Genomic DNA, 22500 nt, shown 5'->3' on the forward strand with positions numbered 1-22500 from the left:
GATAGACAGGTAGACAGATAAAGAGACACACGGATAGAGATAGACAGGTAGACAGATAAAGAGACACACGGATAGAGATAGACAGGTAGACAGATAAAGAGACACAAGGATAGAGATAGACAGGTAGTCAGAGAGACATACGGATAGAGATAGACAGGTAGACAGATAAAGAGACACACGGATAGAGATAGACAGGTAGTCAGATAAAGAGACACACGGATAGAGATAGACAGGTAGACAGATAAAGAGACACACGGATAGAGATAGACAGGTAGACAGATAAAGAGACACACGGATAGAGATAGACAGGTAGACAGATAAAGAGACACACGGATAGAGATAGACAGGTAGACAGATAAAGAGACACACGGATAGAGATAGACAGGTAGACAGATAAAGAGACACAAGGATAGAGATAGACAGGTAGTCAGAGAGACATACGGATAGAGATAGACAGGTAGACAGATAAAGAGACATACGGATAGAGATAGACAGGTAGACAGAGAGACACACGGATAGAGATAGACAGGTAGGTATTTACCAGTTCTCTTCTTTGTGAGCCTGAAAGGCCTTCAGGAAGGACGTATAACGTTAAGGAATACATCTGTATAGATATATACACTACATCACCTATATACATCTAGAACAGCTATAGATGTATACACTACATTACCTATACACATCTAGAACAGCTATAGATGTATACACTACATCACCTATATACATCTAGAACAGCTATAGATATATACACTACATCACCTATATACATCTAGAACAGCTATAGATATATACACTACATCACCTATATACATCTAGAACAGCTATAGATGTATACACTACATTACCTATACACATCTAGAACAGCTATAGATGTATACACTACATCACCTATATACATCTAGAACAGCTATAGATGTATACACTACATCACCTATATACATCTAGAACAGCTATAGATGTATACACTACATCACCTATATACATCTAGAACAGCTATAGATGTATACACTACATCACCTATATACATCTAGAACAGCTATAGATATATACACTACATCACCTATATACATCTAGAACAGCTATAGATGTATACACTACATCACCTATATACATCTAGAACAGCTATAGATGTATACACTACATCACCTATATACATCTAGAACAGCTATAGATGTATACACTACATCACCTATATACATCTAGAACAGCTATAGATATATACACTACATCACCTATATACATCTAGAACAGCTATAGACATAGACAGTATATAGATATAGACAGTATATAGATATAGGGTGAGCCCTAACCCTAACCCTATACCTATGTCGTAGGAGGATATTGGACGACCAGGGTCTGGAACTTGTAGGCCTCTATGAAGTCGTGGTTGGCAGCCGCGGACGTACACCTGGAACACACAGACACACACACACATTACAGCGAGCATCACGCCTGGAGGCTGACCTCAGGCGACCTCTGACCTACCTCAGGCGACCTCTGACCTACCTCAGTTGACCTGACCTACCTCAGGTGACCTCTGAACTACAGGTGACCTGCCTCAGGTGACCTCTGACCTACCTCAGGCGACCTCTGACCTACCTCAGGCGACCTCTGACCTACCTCAGGCGACCTCTGACCTACCTCAGGTGACCTCTGAACTACCGCAGGTGACCTCTGACCTACCTCAGGCGACCTCTGACCTACCTCAGGTGACCTCTGACCTGCCGCAGGCGACCTCTGACCTACCTCAGGTGACCTACCGCAGGTGACCTCTGACCTACCTCAGGTGTGCAGCCACCATCTCGTCGTACGGCGGCTCTAGGACCTGCTGGCACTTGTCCTCAGGATTGGGCAGCTGAGGATCACATGACAGGAAGGAGTGAGGATCACATGACAGGAAGGAGTGAGGAGCACATGACAGGAAGGAGTGAGGAGCACCAAGGGTGAGGGCAGGTTTACACCGCCCCTACACCGGAGGTCCCTCCCCTAAACCGGAGGCCCCGCCCCTAAACCGGAGGCCCCGCCCCTACACCGGAGGCCCCGCCCCTGCACAGGAGGCCCCGCCCCTGCACAGGAGGCCCCGCCCCCACAGGGGCTCTGTATGAGTCCAGGGGTCTGGGGTTAGAGGTCAGATATAAGAGGTAAAGGTCAGGGGTCAGGTACCTGTAGTCGGGGGTTGGCCACATGGGGGTGTTTGAAGGACAGCAGCTCAGCACAGAAGGAGCCCTCGTGGTTATCTAGTGCCTCATACACCTGGAGAACACAAGAACATTGAACTACTCATTAGTAACACTTTGACAACACTAATACAGGCCAATAACACGTTAACAACACACTAATACAGGTTAATAACACGTTAACAACACACTAATACAGGCCAATAACACGTTAACAACACACTAATACAGGCCAATAACACGTTAACAACACACTAATACAGGCCAATAACACGTTAACAACACACTAATACAGGTTAATAACACGTTAACAACACACTAATACAGGTTAATAACACGTTAACAACACACTAATACAGGCCAATAACACGTTAACAACACACTAATACAGGCCAATAACACGTTAACAACACACTAATACAGGCCAATAACACGTTAACAACACACTAATACAGGCCAATAACACGTTAACAACACACTAATACAGGCCAATAACACGTTAACAACACACTAATACAGGCCAATAACACGTTAACAACACACTAATACAGGCCAATAACACGTTAACAACACACTAATACAGGCCAATAACACGTTAACAACACACTAATACAGGCCAATAACACGTTAACAACACACTAATACAGGCCAATAACACGTTAACAACACACTAATACAGGCCAATAACACGTTAACAACACACTAATACAGGTTAATAACACGTTAACAACACACTAATACAGGCCAATAACACGTTAACACACTAATACAGGCCAATAACACGTTAACAACACACTAATACAGGCCAATAACACGTTAACAACACACTAATACAGGCCAATAACACGTTAACAACACACTAATACAGGCCAATAACACGTTAACAACACACTAATACAGGTTAATAACACGTTAACAACACACTAATACAGGCCAATAACACGTTAACAACACACTAATACAGGCCAATAACACGTTAACAACACACTAATACAGGCCAATAACACGTTAACAACACACTAATACAGGCCAATAACACGTTAACAACACACTAATACAGGTTAATAACACGTTAACAACACACTAATACAGGCCAATAACACGTTAACAACACACTAATACAGGCCAATAACACGTTAACAACACACTAATACAGGCCAATAACACGTTAACAACACACTAATACAGGCCAATAACACGTTAACAACACACTAATACAGGCCAATAACACGTTAACAACACACTAATACAGGCCAATAACACGTTAACAACACACTAATACAGGCCAATAACACGTTAACAACACACTAATACAGGCCAATAACACGTTAACAACACACTAATACAGGCCAATAACACGTTAACAACACACTAATACAGGCCAATAACACGTTAACAACACACTAATACAGGCCAATAACACGTTAACAACACACTAATACAGGCCAATAACACGTTAACAACACACTAATACAGGCCAATAACACGTTAACAACACACTAATACAGGCCAATAACACGTTAACACACTAATACAGGCCAATAACACGTTAACAACACACTAATACAGGCCAATAACACGTTAACAACACACTAATACAGGCCAATAACACGTTAACAACACACTAATACAGGCCAATAACATGTTAACACACTAATACAGGCCAATAACACGTTAACAACACACTAATACAGGCCAATAACACGTTAACACACTAATACAGGCCAATAACACGTTAACAACACACTAATACAGGCCAATAACACGTTAACAACACACTAATACAGGCCAATAACACGTTAACAACACACTAATACAGGCCAATAACACGTTAACACACTAATACAGGCCAATAACATGTTAACAACACACTAATACAGGCCAATAACACGTTAACACACTAATACAGGCCAATAACACGTTAACACACTAATACACGTAAGTAACACTAATATATGTTAGCAACACTAATACACATCAACAACACACCAATAACACACTAATGCTAGTGCTGTCAAACGATTTAAATATTTTATTGCGATTAATTGCATTAATGTCATAGTTAACTCGCGATTAGTCACACATTTTTTTCTATTCTAAATATCCCTTTGATTTCGTGCTGCTAACCTTTTAGTGAGATGAGTGTTGAGAAGGACAGTAATAAAATATGTTTGGTAAGACGGATATAAGAAGAGAGACCCGCAGTGAATTCAACCCGGTCCACTTGACATCGGGTAGGTGCATGACAGTGAAAAACCGTGAAACTTCAATAGCCCGGGCTTTTATTTGTTTCAATCACTGAAATTTGGAACAAAACTCTTGCTCAGCAAGGTGGGAAATACTATAACATTTAATATTTAAACCAGTATGAATATTGCTACCGTACGTAGGCCTAGGGCTGGGCGATAACTTGATTACGATTATTAATCGCGATAAATCTCACGTCGATTACGACGATAAGCATTAGACATAAATGCTCGATATGAAAAAATAAATATTAGGGATGCACCGAATATTCGGCCACCGTTCGGCCGAAAATGGCCCAAAACATAATGTTCGGTTTCGGCCGAAGGAGTAAAAAGGCTGAACATAATACACCGATTTTATTTTTATTAAAAAATAAAAAACAAAAAAAATAACGTTTTACTCATTTATTTAAAGGTACATTGTTCTTAAATTCTTGCTATAATGTCTGCTGGAATGTTAGAAAACATTCAGTATTGAATAAATATTTTGTATCAAATTTGTAATTGATTTTTTTTATAGAAAAGCAAGACAAAAAAGTTTATTAAGGACATTTAATTGTTTGATTTATGCAATGGTGAAAAATGTAAGCAAAATTAAAGAAAAACATTAAAAGCCAGGTTCGGTATTTGGTTTCGGCCTTCGGCCAACTGTTTCAGTATATTCGGTTTCGGTTTCGGCCAAGAATTTTCATTTCGGTGCATCCCTAATAAATATATATATTAAAATTTAACATTTCTGATATGGATTTACCTGACAGCCAATGCGGCAGAAATAAACAAAATAGTCAGATCGCAGTTTTGCGGTTAATGCCTAAGTACACGCCCATTCCCTGGTGCATGTTTGAGCTTACACACACACACACACACACACACACACACACACACACACACACACACACACACACACACACACACACACACACACACACACACACACACACACACACACACACACACACACACACACACAATCAACAACAATGAAAATAAGAGAAATATATATATATACAGTGGGGCAAAAAAGTATTTAGTCAGCCACCAATTGTGCAAGTTCTCCCACTTAAAAAGATGAGAGAGGCCTGTAATTGTTATCATAGGTATACCTCAGCTATGAGAGACAAAATGAAAAAAAAAATCATTTATGTTGGAAAATAAGTATAATAATTTGGTCAATAACAAAAGGTCATCTCAATACTTTGTTACATGCCCTTTGTTGGCAATGACAGAGGTCAAACGTTTTCTGTAAGTCTTTACAAGGTTTTCACACACTGCTGCTGGTATTTTGGCCCATTCCTCCATGCAGATCTCCTCTAGAGCAGTGATGTTTTTGGACCTTCGCTGGGCAACACAGACTTTCAACTCCCTCCAAAGATTTTCTATGGGGTTGAGATCTGGAGACTGGCTAGGCCACTCCAGGACCTTGAAATGCTTCTTACGAAGCCACTCCTTCGTTGCCCGGGCGGTGTGTTTGGGGTCATTGTCATGCTGAAAGACCCAGCCACGTTTCATCTTCAGTGCCCTTGCTGATGGAAGGAGGTTTTCACTCAAAATCTCACGATACATGGCCCCATTCATTCTTTCCGTCACACGGATCAGACGTCCTGGTCCCTTGGCAGAAAAACAGCCCCAAAGCATGATGTTTCCACCCCCATGCTTCACTGTAGGTATGGTGTTCTTTGGATGCAACTCAGCATTCTTTCTCCTCCAAACACGACGAGTTGAGTTTTTACCAAAAAGTTATATTTTGGTTTCATCTGACCATATGACATTCTCCCAATCCTGTTCTGGATCATCTAAATGCTCTCTATCAAACTTCAAACGGGCCCGGACATGCACTGGCTTTAGCAGGGGGACACGTCTGGCACTGCAGGATTTGAGTCCCTGGCGGCGTAGTGTGTTAGTGATGGTAGCCTTTGTTACTTTGGTCCCAGCTCTCTGGAGGTCATTCACTAGGTCCCCCCGTGTGGTTCTGGGATTTTTGTTCACCGTTCTTGTGATCATTTTGACCCCACGGGGTGAGATCTTGCGTGGAGCCCCAGATCGAGGGAGATTATCAGTGGTCTTGTATGTCTTCCATTTCCTAACAATTGCTCCCACAGTTGATTTCTTCACACCAAGCTGCTTACCTATTGCAGATTCAGACTTCCCAGCCTGGGCAGGTCTACAATTGTGTTTCTGGTGTCCTTTGACAGCTCTTTGGTCTTGGCCATAGTGGAGTTTGGAGTGTGACTGTTTGAGGTTGTGGACAGGTGTCTTTTATACTGATAAGGCGTTCAAACAGGTGCCATTAATACAGGTAACGAGTGGAGGACAGAGGAGCCTCTTAAAGAAGAAGTTACAGGTCTGTGACAGCCAGAAATCTTGCTGATTTGTAGGTGACCAAATACTTATTTTCCACCATAATTTGCAAATAAATTCTTAAAAAAAAATCAGACAATGTGATTTTCTGGATTTTTTTTTCATTTTGTCTCTCATAGCTGAGGTATACCTATGAAAAAAAAAATAATAATTACAGGCCTCTCTCATCTTTTTAAGTGGGAGAACTTGCACAATTGGTGGCTGACTAAATACTTTTTTGCCCCACTGTATATATACACCAGTATATATATATATTTTTTTTTAAATATTATATATCGTGATTAATATCGATATCGAAAAAATAATCGTGATAATATTTTTTGCAATATCGCCCAGCCCTACGTAGGCCTATACACATTACCAGGCAATCAATAATGCCAACACACACACACACACACACACACACACACACACACACACACACACACACACACACACACACACACACACACACACACACACACACACACACACACACACACACACACACACACACACACACACACATAAAAGTTCCTTGCAGCGCCGTCCGGCAGCCTGAGCTGTGCGCCCGCAACCTCTCACTCACTCAACAGACGTAACACTCACAAACTGTCAACGTCGCAACCATTTTGGCTAGAGGGGAGTAACTGGGCGGCCCCTCCCGAAGTGGTACAGCCCAGGTGGGCCTTGAACTGCGATTGGTCAGAAAGACGTAACAGCTAATGACAAGATTGAAGTCTCGTGCAGGCTCGAACAGAGTGACACGCAAACACACACACACTTTTAAGGAGTTTTTCACCCGCTCCGTACTAGAGATAGACCGATATGTTTTTTTCAGGGCCGATACCGATACCGATTATTAGTAGTCAAGGGGGCCGATAACCGATATTTGGAGCCGATATTAATTTATAGAAATAGGGAAAATATTGGGGTCAAAATTTTGAATGATACAAACTCCAACACTTAACTTAATTTAAATGCCTTTAACCACTTAATCGTCAAATCCCGCCGGCGGGCAAGTTTTAGTTACACCACCCCTTCCCCCTCAACATGCTGGGTCAATTTTCGGCATCATTCAGTTGAGTGAGATTGTCATGTCATACACCATTTGAAAGCTTAGAATCTCAGGAATGTCGTCCAATAAATATGTTTAGCGAATATAGATCTAATGCGTCAAAATGCAGATTATCGGTCGATCCCTACTCCGTACTAGAGCCCTACCGATATATCGGCAGGCCGATACTATCGGCCGATATTAGGCATTTTTCAAACTATTCAGTATCGGCATTTATAATGGGCGATAAATGAATATTAATGGCGTTAGAGCGCCACCAGAGGGCACTCTAACGCCCCAAACCCACTGATTCAGCCAGAGTTAGGCAGAGTCAATGACGGAGATCGACGGACATCATCGGTGTTGTTCATGTGTGCAAGTGTGTTCATGGTAAGTTGGCAACTGTCACTAGACATACATTGCTTGAATAACAATTAAAAGAACATCCCCATCAATTCTCTAAAGACGACAAGCATGACTTAATTCATGACTACCATGTCCAGTTTTGCTGTTGTTACGTGTTAGCTGAGAGGGAAAAGGATTTAAAGGATAACTACTCATAACCAATGTTAGGGAAATGTGTTTGTTTTGTTGCGCGTTTCTGGATTTTTTTTATTTATATATATATATATATATATATATATATATATATATATATATATATATATATATATATCGGCCGATATATCGGAATATCAGATTTTTAGATCACAAAATATTCGTACCGGTCTTAAAAATCATATATCGCTCGATCCCTACTCCGTACCCTTGCTTGTCCCAACAAGTTTATGCGCCGGGCTTGTTGTTTTGTTTCCGGTGTAGCTAGATCCGGTATGATGTTGTAGTTTTTCTAACGTGACTAGTCGTTGCTAGACAGCAGGTGAAAAAACGATATAGTTTGCGAAGCCAAAAGAGCGTTAATCGCGCAATAAGAAAATAAACGCCGTTAACATTTTGTTTACTTTACCGCTGTTAATAACGCGTTAAACTGACCGCACTAACTAATACACATCAATAAAACACTAATACATGTTAACACTAATTCACGTTAGTAACTGTAATACACATCAACAACACACTAATAACACACATCCATAAAACACCAATACATGTTAATAACACTCATATACATCAATAAAAGACTAATACACGTCAATAAAACACGTCAATACATGTTAATAACACACCAATAACAGTGTTGTAAATACTCGTTAATACTGATGTGACTGGTTAATAGTGATGTTAACCTGGTACTGGTTAATAGTGATGTTTACCTGGCACTGGTTAATAGTGATGTTTACCTGTGACTGGTTAATAGTGGTGTTTACCTGGCACTGGTTAATAGTGATGTTTACCTGTGACTGGTTAATAATGGTGTTTACCTGGCACGGGTTAATAGTGATGTTAACCTGGTACTGGTTAATAGTGGTGTTTACCTGGCACTGGTTAATAGTGATGTTTACCTGTGACTGGTTAATAGTGATGTTTACCTGGCACGGGTTAATAGTGATGTTAACCTGGTACTGGTTAATAGTGGTGTTTACCTGTGACTGGTTAATAGTGATGTTTACCTGTGACTGGTTAATAGTGATGTTTACCTGTTGGAGATACTGGTTAATAGTGATGTTAACCTGGTACTAGTTAATAGTGGTGTTTACCTGTTAATAGTGATGTTTACCTGTTAATAGTGATGTTTACCTGTTGTAGATACTGGTTAATAGTGATGTTTACCTGTGACTGGTTAATAGTGATGTTTACCTGTTGTAGATACTGGTTAATAGTGATGTTTACCTGTGACTGGTTAATAGTGATGTTTACCTGTTGTAGATACTGGTTAATAGTGATGTTTACCTGTGACTGGTTAATAGTGATGTTTACCTGTTGTAGATACTGGTTAATACTGATGTTTACCTGTTGTAGATACTGGTTAATAGTGATGTTTACCTGTTGTAGATACTGGTTAATAGTGATGTTTACCTGTGACTGGTTAATACTGATGTTTACCTGTTGTAGATACTGGTTAATAGTGATGTTTACCTGTTGTAGATACTGGTTAATAGTGATGTTTACCTGTGACTGGTTAATAGTGATGTTTACCTGTTGTAGATACTGGTTAATAGTGATGTTTACCTGTGACTGGTTAATAGTGATGTTTACCTGTTGTAGATACTGGTTAATAGTGATGTTTACCTGTGACTGGTTAATAGTGATGTTTACCTGTTGTAGATACTGGTTAATAGTGATGTTTACCTGTTGTAGATACTGGTTAATAGTGATGTTTACCTGTGACTGGTTAATAGTGATGTTTACCTGTTGTAGATACTGGTTAATAGTGATGTTTACCTGTGACTGGTTAATAGTGATGTTTACCTGTTGTAGATACTGGTTAATAGTGATGTTTACCTGTGACTGGTTAATAGTGATGTTTACCTGTTGTAGATACTGGTTAATAGTGATGTTTACCTGTTGTAGATACTGGTTAATAGTGATGTTTACCTGTTGTAGATACTGGTTAATAGTGATGTTTACCTGTTGTAGATACTGGTTAATACTGATGTTTACCTGTTGTAGATACTGGTTAATAGTGATGTTTACCTGTGACTGGTTAATAGTGATGTTTACCTGTTGTAGATACTGGTTAATAGTGATGTTTACCTGTGACTGGTTAATAGTGATGTTTACCTGTTGTAGATACTGGTTAATAGTGATGTTTACCTGTTGTAGATACTGGTTAATAGTGATGTTTACCTGTTGTAGATACTGGTTAATAGTGATGTTTACCTGTTGTAGATACTGGTTAATAGTGATGTTTACCTGTGACTGGTTAATAGTGATGTTTACCTGTTGTAGATACTGGTTAATAGTGATGTTTACCTGTTGTAGATACTGGTTAATAGTGATGTTTACCTGTGACTGGTTAATAGTGATGTTTACCTGTTGTAGATACTGGTTAATAGTGATGTTTACCTGTTGTAGATACTGGTTAATAGTGATGTTTACCTGTTGTAGATACTGGTTAATAGTGATGTTTACCTGTTGTAGATACTGGTTAATAGTGATGTTTACCTGTGACTGGTTAATAGTGATGTTTACCTGTTGTAGATACTGGTTAATAGTGATGTTTACCTGTGACTGGTTAATAGTGATGTTTACCTGTTGTAGATACTGGTTAATAGTGATGTTTACCTGTTGTAGATACTGGTTAATAGTGATGTTTACCTGTTGTAGATACTGGTTAATAGTGATGTTTACCTGTTGTAGATACTGGTTAATAGTGATGTTTACCTGTGACTGGTTAATAGTGATGTTTACCTGTTGTAGATACTGGTTAATAGTGATGTTTACCTGTTGTAGATACTGGTTAATAGTGATGTTTACCTGTGACTGGTTAATAGTGATGTTTACCTGTTGTAGATACTGGTTAATAGTGATGTTTACCTGTTGTAGATACTGGTTAATAGTGATGTTTACCTGTTGTAGATACTGGTTAATAGTGATGTTTACCTGTTGTAGATACTGGTTAATAGTGATGTTTACCTGTGACTGGTTAATAGTGATGTTTACCTGTTGTAGATACTGGTTAATAGTGATGTTTACCTGTGACTGGTTAATAGTGATGTTTACCTGTTGTAGATACTGGTTAATAGTGATGTTTACCTGTTGTAGATACTGGTTAATAGTGATGTTTACCTGTTGTAGATACTGGTTAATACTGATGTTTACCTGTTGTAGATACTGGTTAATAGTGATGTTTACCTGTGACTGGTTAATAGTGATGTTTACCTGTTGTAGATACTGGTTAATAGTGATGTTTACCTGTTGTAGATACTGGTTAATAGTGATGTTTACCTGTTGTAGATACTGGTTAATAGTGATGTTTACCTGTTGTAGATACTGGTTAATAGTGATGTTTACCTGTTGTAGATACTGGTTAATAGTGATGTTTACCTGTTGTAGATACTGGTTAATAGTGATGTTTACCTGTGACTGGTTAATAGTGATGTTTACCTGTTGTAGATACTGGTTAATAGTGATGTTTACCTGTTGTAGATACTGGTTAATAGTGATGTTTACCTGTGACTGGTTAATAGTGATGTTTACCTGTTGTAGATACTGGTTAATAGTGATGTTTACCTGTGACTGGTTAATAGTGATGTTTACCTGTTGTAGATACTGGTTAATAGTGATGTTTACCTGTTGTAGATACTGGTTAATAGTGATGTTTACCTGTTGTAGATACTGGTTAATAGTGATGTTTACCTGTGACTGGTTAATAGTGATGTTTACCTGTTGTAGATACTGGTTAATAGTGATGTTTACCTGTGACTGGTTAATACTGATGTTTACCTGTTGTAGATACTGGTTAATAGTGATGTTTACCTGTGACTGGTTAATAGTGATGTTTACCTGTTGTAGATACTGGTTAATACTGATGTTTACCTGTGACTGGTTAATAGTGATGTTTACCTGTTGTAGATACTGGTTAATAGTGATGTTTACCTGTTGTAGATACTGGTTAATAGTGATGTTTACCTGTTGTAGATACTGGTTAATAGTGATGTTTACCTGTGACTGGTTAATAGTGATGTTTACCTGTTGTAGATACTGGTTAATAGTGATGTTTACCTGTTGTAGATACTGGTTAATAGTGATGTTTACCTGTGACTGGTTAATAGTGATGTTTACCTGTTGTAGATACTGGTTAATAGTGATGTTTACCTGTTGTAGATACTGGTTAATAGTGATGTTTACCTGTTGTAGATACTGGTTAATAGTGATGTTTACCTGTTGTAGATACTGGTTAATAGTGATGTTTACCTGTTGTAGATACTGGTTAATACTGATGTTTACCTGTTGTAGATACTGGTTAATAGTGATGTTTACCTGTGACTGGTTAATAGTGATGTTTACCTGTTGTAGATACTGGTTAATAGTGATGTTTACCTGTTGTAGATACTGGTTAATAGTGATGTTTACCTGTTGTAGATACTGGTTAATAGTGATGTTTACCTGTTGTAGATACTGGTTAATAGTGATGTTTACCTGTTGTAGATACTGGTTAATAGTGATGTTTACCTGTTGTAGATACTGGTTAATAGTGATGTTAACCTGTGACTGGTTAATAGTGATGTTTACCTGTTGTAGATACTGGTTAATAGTGATGTTTACCTGTTGTAGATACTGGTTAATAGTGATGTTTACCTGTGACTGGTTAATAGTGATGTTTACCTGTTGTAGATACTGGTTAATAGTGATGTTAACCTGTGACTGGTTAATAGTGATGTTTACCTGTTGTAGATACTGGTTAATAGTGATGTTTACCTGTTGTAGATACTGGTTAATAGTGATGTTTACCTGTTGTAGATACTGGTTAATAGTGATGTTTACCTGTTGTAGATACTGGTTAATACTGATGTTTACCTGTGACTGGTTAATAGTGATGTTTACCTGTTGTAGATACTGGTTAATAGTGATGTTTACCTGTGACTGGTTAATAGTGATGTTTACCTGTTGTAGATACTGGTTAATAGTGATGTTTACCTGTGACTGGTTAATAGTGATGTTTACCTGTTGTAGATACTGGTTAATAGTGATGTTTACCTGTTGTAGATACTGGTTAATAGTGATGTTTACCTGTTGTAGATACTGGTTAATAGTGATGTTTACCTGTGACTGGTTAATAGTGATGTTTACCTGTTGTAGATACTGGTTAATAGTGATGTTTACCTGTGACTGGTTAATAGTGATGTTTACCTGTTGTAGATACTGGTTAATAGTGATGTTTACCTGTTGTAGATACTGGTTAATAGTGATGTTTACCTGTTGTAGATACTGGTTAATAGTGATGTTTACCTGTTGTAGATACTGGTTAATAGTGATGTTTACCTGTGACTGGTTAATAGTGATGTTTACCTGTTGTAGATACTGGTTAATAGTGATGTTTACCTGTGACTGGTTAATAGTGATGTTTACCTGTGACTGGTTAATAGTGATGTTTACCTGTTGTAGATACTGGTTAATAGTGATGTTTACCTGTTGTAGATACTGGTTAATAGTGATGTTTACCTGTGACTGGTTAATAGTGATGTTTACCTGTTGTAGATACTGGTTAATAGTGATGTTTACCTGTGACTGGTTAATAGTGATGTTTACCTGTTGTAGATACTGGTTAATAGTGATGTTTACCTGTTGTAGATACTGGTTAATAGTGATGTTTACCTGTTGTAGATACTGGTTAATACTGATGTTTACCTGTTGTAGATACTGGTTAATACTGATGTTTACCTGTGACTGGTTAATAGTGATGTTTACCTGTTGTAGATACTGGTTAATACTGATGTTTACCTGTTGTAGATACTGGTTAATACTGATGTTTACCTGTTGTAGATACTGGTTAATAGTGATGTTTACCTGTGACTGGTTAATAGTGATGTTTACCTGTTGTAGATACTGGTTAATAGTGATGTTTACCTGTTGTAGATACTGGTTAATAGTGATGTTTACCTGTTGTAGATACTGGTTAATAGTGATGTTTACCTGTTGTAGATACTGGTTAATAGTGATGTTTACCTGTTGTAGATACTGGTTAATAGTGATGTTTACCTGTTGTAGATACTGGTTAATAGTGATGTTTACCTGTTGTAGATACTGGTTAATAGTGATGTTAACCTGTGACTGGTTAATAGTGATGTTTACCTGTTGTAGATACTGGTTAATAGTGATGTTTACCTGTGACTGGTTAATAGTGATGTTTACCTGTTGTAGATACTGGTTAATACTGATGTTTACCTGTTGTAGATACTGGTTAATAGTGATGTTTACCTGTGACTGGTTAATAGTGATGTTTACCTGTTGTAGATACTGGTTAATAGTGATGTTAACCTGTGACTGGTTAATAGTGATGTTTACCTGTTGTAGATACTGGTTAATAGTGATGTTTACCTGTGACTGGTTAATAGTGATGTTTACCTGTTGTAGATACTGGTTAATAGTGATGTTTACCTGTGACTGGTTAATAGTGATGTTTACCTGTTGTAGATACTGGTTAATAGTGATGTTTACCTGTGACTGGTTAATAGTGATGTTTACCTGTGACTGGTTAATAGTGATGTTTACCTGTTGTAGATACTGGTTAATAGTGATGTTAACCTGTGACTGGTTAATAGTGATGTTTACCTGTTGTAGATACTGGTTAATAGTGATGTTTACCTGTTGTAGATACTGGTTAATAGTGATGTTTACCTGTTGTAGATACTGGTTAATAGTGATGTTTACCTGTGACTGGTTAATAGTGATGTTTACCTGTTGTAGATACTGGTTAATAGTGATGTTTACCTGTGACTGGTTAATAGTGATGTTTACCTGTTGTAGATACTGGTTAATAGTGATGTTTACCTGTGACTGGTTAATAGTGATGTTTACCTGTTGTAGATACTGGTTAATAGTGATGTTTACCTGTTGTAGATACTGGTTAATAGTGATGTTTACCTGTGACTGGTTAATAGTGATGTTTACCTGTTGTAGATACTGGTTAATAGTGATGTTTACCTGTGACTGGTTAATAGTGATGTTTACCTGTTGTAGATACTGGTTAATAGTGATGTTTACCTGTTGTAGATACTGGTTAATAGTGATGTTTACCTGTTGTAGATACTGGTTAATAGTGATGTTTACCTGTGACTGGTTAATAGTGATGTTTACCTGTTGTAGATACTGGTTAATAGTGATGTTTACCTGTGACTGGTTAATACTGATGTTTACCTGTTGTAGATACTGGTTAATAGTGATGTTTACCTGTTGTAGATACTGGTTAATAGTGATGTTAACCTGTGACTGGTTAATAGTGATGTTTACCTGTTGTAGATACTGGTTAATAGTGATGTTTACCTGTTGTAGATACTGGTTAATAGTGATGTTTACCTGTGACTGGTTAATAGTGATGTTTACCTGTTGTAGATACTGGTTAATAGTGATGTTTACCTGTTGTAGATACTGGTTAATAGTGATGTTTACCTGTGACTGGTTAATAGTGATGTTTACCTGTTGTAGATACTGGTTAATAGTGATGTTTACCTGTGACTGGTTAATAGTGATGTTTACCTGTTGTAGATACTGGTTAATAGTGATGTTTACCTGTGACTGGTTAATAGTGATGTTTACCTGTTGTAGATACTGGTTAATAGTGATGTTTACCTGTGACTGGTTAATAGTGATGTTTACCTGTTGTAGATACTGGTTAATAGTGATGTTTACCTGTTGTAGATACTGGTTAATAGTGATGTTTACCTGTTGTAGATACTGGTTAATAGTGATGTTTACCTGTTGTAGATACTGGTTAATAGTGATGTTTACCTGTGACTGGTTAATAGTGATGTTTACCTGTTGTAGATACTGGTTAATAGTGATGTTTACCTGTTGTAGATACTGGTTAATAGTGATGTTTACCTGTTGTAGATACTGGTTAATAGTGATGTTTACCTGTTGTAGATACTGGTTAATAGTGATGTTTACCTGTTGTAGATACTGGTTAATAGTGATGTTTACCTGTGACTGGTTAATAGTGATGTTTACCTGTTGTAGATACTGGTTAATAGTGATGTTTACCTGTGACTGGTTAATAGTGATGTTTACCTGTTGTAGATACTGGTTAATAGTGATGTTTACCTGTGACTGGTTAATAGTGATGTTTACCTGTTGTAGATACTGGTTAATAGTGATGTTTACCTGTTGTAGATACTGGTTAATAGTGATGTTTACCTGTGACTGGTTAATAGTGATGTTTACCTGTTGTAGATACTGGTTAATAGTGATGTTTACCTGTTGTAGATACTGGTTAATAGTGATGTTTACCTGTTGTAGATACTGGTTAATAGTGATGTTTACCTGTTGTAGATACTGGTTAATAGTGATGTTTACCTGTTGTAGATACTGGTTAATAGTGATGTTTACCTGTTGTAGATACTGGTTAATAGTGATGTTTACCTGTTGTAGATACTGGTTAATAGTGATGTTAACCTGTGACTGGTTAATAGTGATGTTTACCTGTTGTAGATACTGGTTAATAGTGATGTTTACCTGTTGTAGATACTGGTTAATAGTGATGTTTACCTGTTGTAGATACTGGTTAATAGTGATGTTTACCTGTGACTGGTTAATAGTGATGTTTACCTGTTGTAGATACTGGTTAATAGTGATGTTTACCTGTGACTGGTTAATAGTGATGTTTACCTGTTGTAGATACTGGTTAATAGTGATGTTTACCTGTTGTAGATACTGGTTAATAGTGATGTTTACCTGTGACTGGTTAATAGTGATGTTTACCTGTTGTAGATACTGGTTAATAGTGATGTTTACCTGTGACTGGTTAATAGTGATGTTTACCTGTTGTAGATACTGGTTAATAGTGATGTTTACCTGTGACTGGTTAATAGTGATGTTTACCTGTGACTGGTTAATACTGATGTTTACCTGTTGTAGATACTGGTTAATAGTGATGTTTACCTGTGACTGGTTAATAGTGATGTTTACCTGTTGTAGATACTGGTTAATAGTGATGTTTACCTGTGACTGGTTAATAGTGATGTTTACCTGTTGTAGATACTGGTTAATAGTGATGTTAACCTGTGACTGGTTAATAGTGATGTTTACCTGTTGTAGATACTGGTTAATAGTGATGTTTACCTGTGACTGGTTAATAGTGATGTTTACCTGTTGTAGATACTGGTTAATAGTGATGTTTACCTGTGACTGGTTAATAGTGATGTTTACCTGTTGTAGATACTGGTTAATAGTGATGTTTACCTGTTGTAGATACTGGTTAATAGTGATGTTTACCTGTGACTGGTTAATAGTGATGTTTACCTGTTGTAGATACTGGTTAATAGTGATGTTTACCTGTGACTGGTTAATAGTGATGTTTACCTGTTGTAGATACTGGTTAATAGTGATGTTTACCTGTGACTGGTTAATAGTGATGTTTACCTGTTGTAGATACTGGTTAATAGTGATGTTTACCTGTTGTAGATACTGGTTAATAGTGATGTTTACCTGTTGTAGATACTGGTTAATACTGATGTTTACCTGTGACTGGTTAATAGTGATGTTTACCTGTTGTAGATACTGGTTAATAGTGATGTTTACCTGTTGTAGATACTGGTTAATACTGATGTTTACCTGTTGTAGATACTGGTTAATAGTGATGTTTACCTGTGACTGGTTAATACTGATGTTTACCTGTTGTAGATACTGGTTAATAGTGATGTTTACCTGTTGTAGATACTGGTTAATAGTGATGTTAACCTGTGACTGGTTAATAGTGATGTTTACCTGTTGTAGATACTGGTTAATAGTGATGTTTACCTGTGACTGGTTAATAGTGATGTTTACCTGTTGTAGATACTGGTTAATAGTGATGTTTACCTGTGACTGGTTAATAGTGATGTTTACCTGTTGTAGATACTGGTTAATAGTGATGTTTACCTGTGACTGGTTAATAGTGATGTTTACCTGTTGTAGATACTGGTTAATAGTGATGTTTACCTGTGACTGGTTAATAGTGATGTTTACCTGTTGTAGATACTGGTTAATAGTGATGTTTACCTGTTGTAGATACTGGTTAATAGTGATGTTTACCTGTGACTGGTTAATAGTGATGTTTACCTGTTGTAGATACTGGTTAATAGTGATGTTTACCTGTTGTAGATACTGGTTAATAGTGATGTTTACCTGTGACTGGTTAATAGTGATGTTTACCTGTTGTAGATACTGGTTAATAGTGATGTGAGCCATGTTGATCCCCTCAACCTGCAGCACAGTAGAATTTGTACATGTTAATAAAATACAACATATTACTAAAACATAGGTATACATATTACCATAACATAACATATATATACCTACATATCACTATAACATATAGGCCTACATATCACTACAACGTAACATATAGGTCTACATATTACTATAACATATAGGCCTAAAAATCACATAAACATAGCATCTAGGCCTACATGCTAGTATAACATAACAAATAGGCCGAAAATATCACTATAACATAACATATAGGCCAACATGCTAGTATAACATAACAAATAGGCCGAAAATATCACTATAACATAACATATAGGCCTACATGCTACTATAACATAACACATAGGCCTACATGTTATGTTATAGTGCATGTTATATTGATTTGTTCCTTTACGGTTAGTTCTGACCAAGTCATTTGATTGGACAAGTCACAGTTACATGGCAGAACATGAAAGTTGCACTTCATATAAAAGAATCAACCATCATATCACATACTTTAGTATTGATTGACGTTGAAACCGTCTGTTGGCATCGTTGTTGAACACTTGTTAAACGTTGTGTACTGGTAAACCAGCTCTAGATAAGGGCAAGCGTAGCCTTCCATACAGTGGCAATACAATGTGCTTCTCATAAATAAAAGCTAAAGGATAGTAGGTGATAGGCTACGTGGAAATAAAGGCGTGCAAACTTGAAACTGATCCTACTAAGTTCTGTTTAGTTCTTACTGTTTATTATCGGATAAAAAAAACCCTGCTGCGAAGAACTTTTAGATTCCTACCGCAGTGCACACGAACTGTGGCTGTCGGGTACACGCGTAAGCGTGAACGTTCTCAGCGACGAGGCGTCTCGTTATTACCAGGACACATGAATCTATAAATCTTCAATGCTTCACCATCATATCATCAGACGTTAGGTCAATCCACCAAGCAACTCAGGAAGAAAACTCTGGTGTTTTCAATATGGTTCTTAATGTCCCATTGTGTTGTAAAATTTATTTGTACTATTTGTATGTATTATTAATATGAATGGAAATGTTGCTCTGGTTGTTCAACTATTTTATCTATTGTGCATTTGTGTTTCTGTTTTAATTTCAATGATGTAATCACGGCAGGCTGCTCTCAATGGCCTTCCCTGAATACATAAAAGTTCAATAAAATAAAAACATGACTATAACATGCATAATGTTGATATATCTATATAAATATAATAAAGTTTACCGTGTTGGTCTCCTTGTTGTTGACGAGTGAAGCACGCGGGGGAATGTTTTTCTCGACGCACAAAGAAGCGCTTCCGGTCCTCGGAGGCTTCTTCCTCCTCTGAGCCGCTGCCGCGCTCTGCTGGTCAACATGGGTCTTCGCTTTCATTCTTTAAGATAATATTTTGCTTTTCATTTCGGTTGTCTTTTATTTCCATTATTGATTTGTTCTAGACGCTTCAATGTTATTTTATACGTGTCTTTTTTATTGCTTTATTACTGAGTCACAGTGAGTAGAACCAGCAGTGTTGGTGCCTTGCTCGACCACTGAGTCACTACTGGGACTTGAACCCCCAACCCTGCCCTGTTAGGCCCCGTCCACACGAATTTTTTTTGGGTGAAACCGCGGATTCGGGTGGACGTCTGAAACGCAAACGATGACGTCATAAGCCCCCCCCCCGCCAGCTGGGGGACGTCAGAGTTGCGTTGAATTCTTTGTTTATTATTTTATTTGTATTCTTTTTGTAGCTTTAAATGAAGGCCCCTGCCAAATTTAATTGCTAACTTTACATTAAAAAGTATTTCTGCTCAATTTAAAAGGTTGAATCTCCTCGTGACTGAATGTTTGTATGCAGCGCGCAGGCTTGATGCGCTCCACTTTTTCTGTGGAGAACCAGCGCCTTGAATATTTACGACAGGGTTTCTACAGCTCGAAGCGGTTTCGCAATGACTCCGTCTTGACAGAGATATTCCTGAACCGCATAAAACGAAACCAGATAGTTTTCGCCCGTATCGGCTCTGTGTGGACGGGGCCTAAATGAAATGCTTGTCTGAGTTTTGCTCTATCAACATTTCATTGTTATCCTGTAACAATGACAAATAAACTGAACTGAACTGAACTGAACTGACCGGAACCTGCTGGCAGGGTCTTCACAGACAGACAGCAGGTCCTGAGACCGGTCCTCTTCGTCTCAGGACCCAGACGGAAGTTCCAGTCTGCACCAGAGGTCAGGGGTCACATGTCAGAGGTCATAGGTCAAGGGTCTGCTGTGAATACGATGAACGGGGAAATGAGAAACTCCTGATCTTATTTCTGTGTAAGAAACGGACTGAATCTCTATTATTTATTATAACAGACAGACAGAAAGGCAGAAAGACAGACAGACAGGCAGACAGACAGACAGACAGACAGACAGACAGACAGACAGACAGACAGACAGACAGACAGGCAGACAGACAGACAGACAGACAGACAGGCAGACAGACAAGCAGAGAGACAGACAGGCAGACAGACAGGCAGACAGACAGACAGACAGACAGACAGACAGACAGACAGGCAGACAGACAGGCAGAGAGACAGACAGACAGGCAGAGAGACAGACAGACTGAGGCGTCTTTTGTTTGCAAACAGACTTTAATTTACAGGTATGAACACATGCTGAATAAAACATGTTTTCTGCTTTCACTGAGCATGTTTGAGTCCTTCTATCCTCCTCTCCCCTCTCTCCCCCTTCTCCCCCCTCTCCCCCCTCTCCCCCCTAGGCGTCGGGCTGCTGCTCCTTGTTGATGAGGTTCCTGAACAGTGTGATCAGGGGACCCTGGCCGCGCTCCTCCTCCCCCCTCTCTCCCCCCTCTCCCCCCTCTCCCCCCTAGGCGTCGGGCTGCTGCTCCTTGTTGATGAGGTTCCTGAACAGTGTGATCAGGGGACCCTGCCCGCGCTCCTCCTCCCTCCAGCTCTTCATGAACCCTCCGTACCGCTTGCTGGGCAGCGGGGAGCCCCAGCGGAAGTGCTTCATCTTGTAGCCGTCCTTCTTCACCTCCTCCAGCGCCTCGTTGCCCAGCTCCCTCCTCATCTCGCCGGGGAAGCCCTCGGAGGAGTCGTCAGGGCCGGGCGGGGGAGAGGAGGAGGAGGAGGAGGTGAACACCTTGATGGGGCGCCTCTTGCGGCCCACCGGTTTGCCCCAGCGGAAATGCTCCATGGAGTAGGAGCGCTTAGCCGGGCGCGCCCCCCCCCCGGGGAGGAGCAGGGAGGAGGAGAAGGAGAGGGGGGAGGAGGGGGAGCGCGAGAAGGGTGGGCTGGAGTCGGGCTCCGGCAGGAGGAGGGGCTGCAGGTGGGCGTCGCCCGGGAAGAGGGGCGTCTCCTCTGTCAGGTCGGACCGACACAGCTGGATACATTCCTAGGGGAGGAGAGGAGAGGAGGAGAGGAGGGGAGGAGAGGAGAGGAGGAGGGGAGGAGAGGAGGAGAGGAGGAGGAGGGAGGAGAGGAGAGGAGAGGGGAGGAGGAGGAGGAGAGGAGGGGAGGAGAGGAGAGGAGAGGAGGAGGAGGAGGAGGAGGAGGAGGAGGAGGAGAGGAGAGGAGAGGGGAGGAGGAGGAGGAGGGAGAAGAGGAGGAGAGGAGAGGAGAGGAGGGAGGAGAGGAGGAGGAGAGGAGAGGGGAGGAGAGGAGAGTAAGAGAGGAGAGGAGGAGAGGGGAGGAGAGGAGGAGATGAGAGGAGGAGAGGGGAGGAGGAGGGAGGAGGGGAGGAGAGGAGGAGAGAGGTGGGGAGAGGAGGAGGAGGGAGGAAAGAGGGGGGAGAGGGGAGGAGGAGGAGAGGGGAGAGGAGAGGAGGAGAGAGGTGAGGAGGAGAGAGGAGGCGGAAAGGAGAGGAGGAGAGAGGAGAGGAGGAGGGAGGAGAGGAG

At 39.6% G+C, this 22500-nt stretch overlaps 2 protein-coding genes across 3 annotated transcripts in view; both read right to left on the bottom strand.

The window, feature by feature from the left end:
• pcid2 (PCI domain containing 2) overlaps positions 1 to 22500 on the bottom strand; it is a 40354-nt gene that overhangs the window by 12325 nt on the left and 5529 nt on the right. Inside the window, exons 1-6 of one of the 2 annotated variants that reach the window (XM_060050984.1) lie at positions 19844 to 20005; positions 18570 to 18620; positions 2164 to 2253; positions 1782 to 1855; positions 1343 to 1408; positions 542 to 583 (exon numbers count right to left, since the gene is read on the bottom strand). In XM_060050984.1, the coding sequence (XP_059906967.1) occupies positions 542 to 583; positions 1343 to 1408; positions 1782 to 1855; positions 2164 to 2253; positions 18570 to 18620; positions 19844 to 19990 (470 nt within the window). In that variant the 5' untranslated portion in view covers positions 19991 to 20005. Of the gene's footprint in view, positions 1 to 541; positions 584 to 1342; positions 1409 to 1781; positions 1856 to 2163; positions 2254 to 18569; positions 18621 to 19843; positions 20006 to 22500 lie in introns of those variants that run through there. The other variant, XM_060050985.1, reaches the window with a different exon arrangement.
• pomca (proopiomelanocortin a) overlaps positions 21427 to 22500 on the bottom strand; it is a 3334-nt gene continuing 2260 nt past the window's right edge. The window contains exon 3 of the mRNA XM_060050986.1: positions 21427 to 21998. Coding sequence (XP_059906969.1) covers positions 21471 to 21998 — 528 coding nt within the window. The 3' untranslated portion in view covers positions 21427 to 21470. The remainder of the gene's footprint in view (positions 21999 to 22500) is intronic.

This window comes from Gadus macrocephalus, chromosome 4 (genome assembly GCF_031168955.1).
Source record: "Gadus macrocephalus chromosome 4, ASM3116895v1".
Classification (NCBI taxonomy): Eukaryota; Metazoa; Chordata; class Actinopteri; order Gadiformes; family Gadidae; genus Gadus; species Gadus macrocephalus.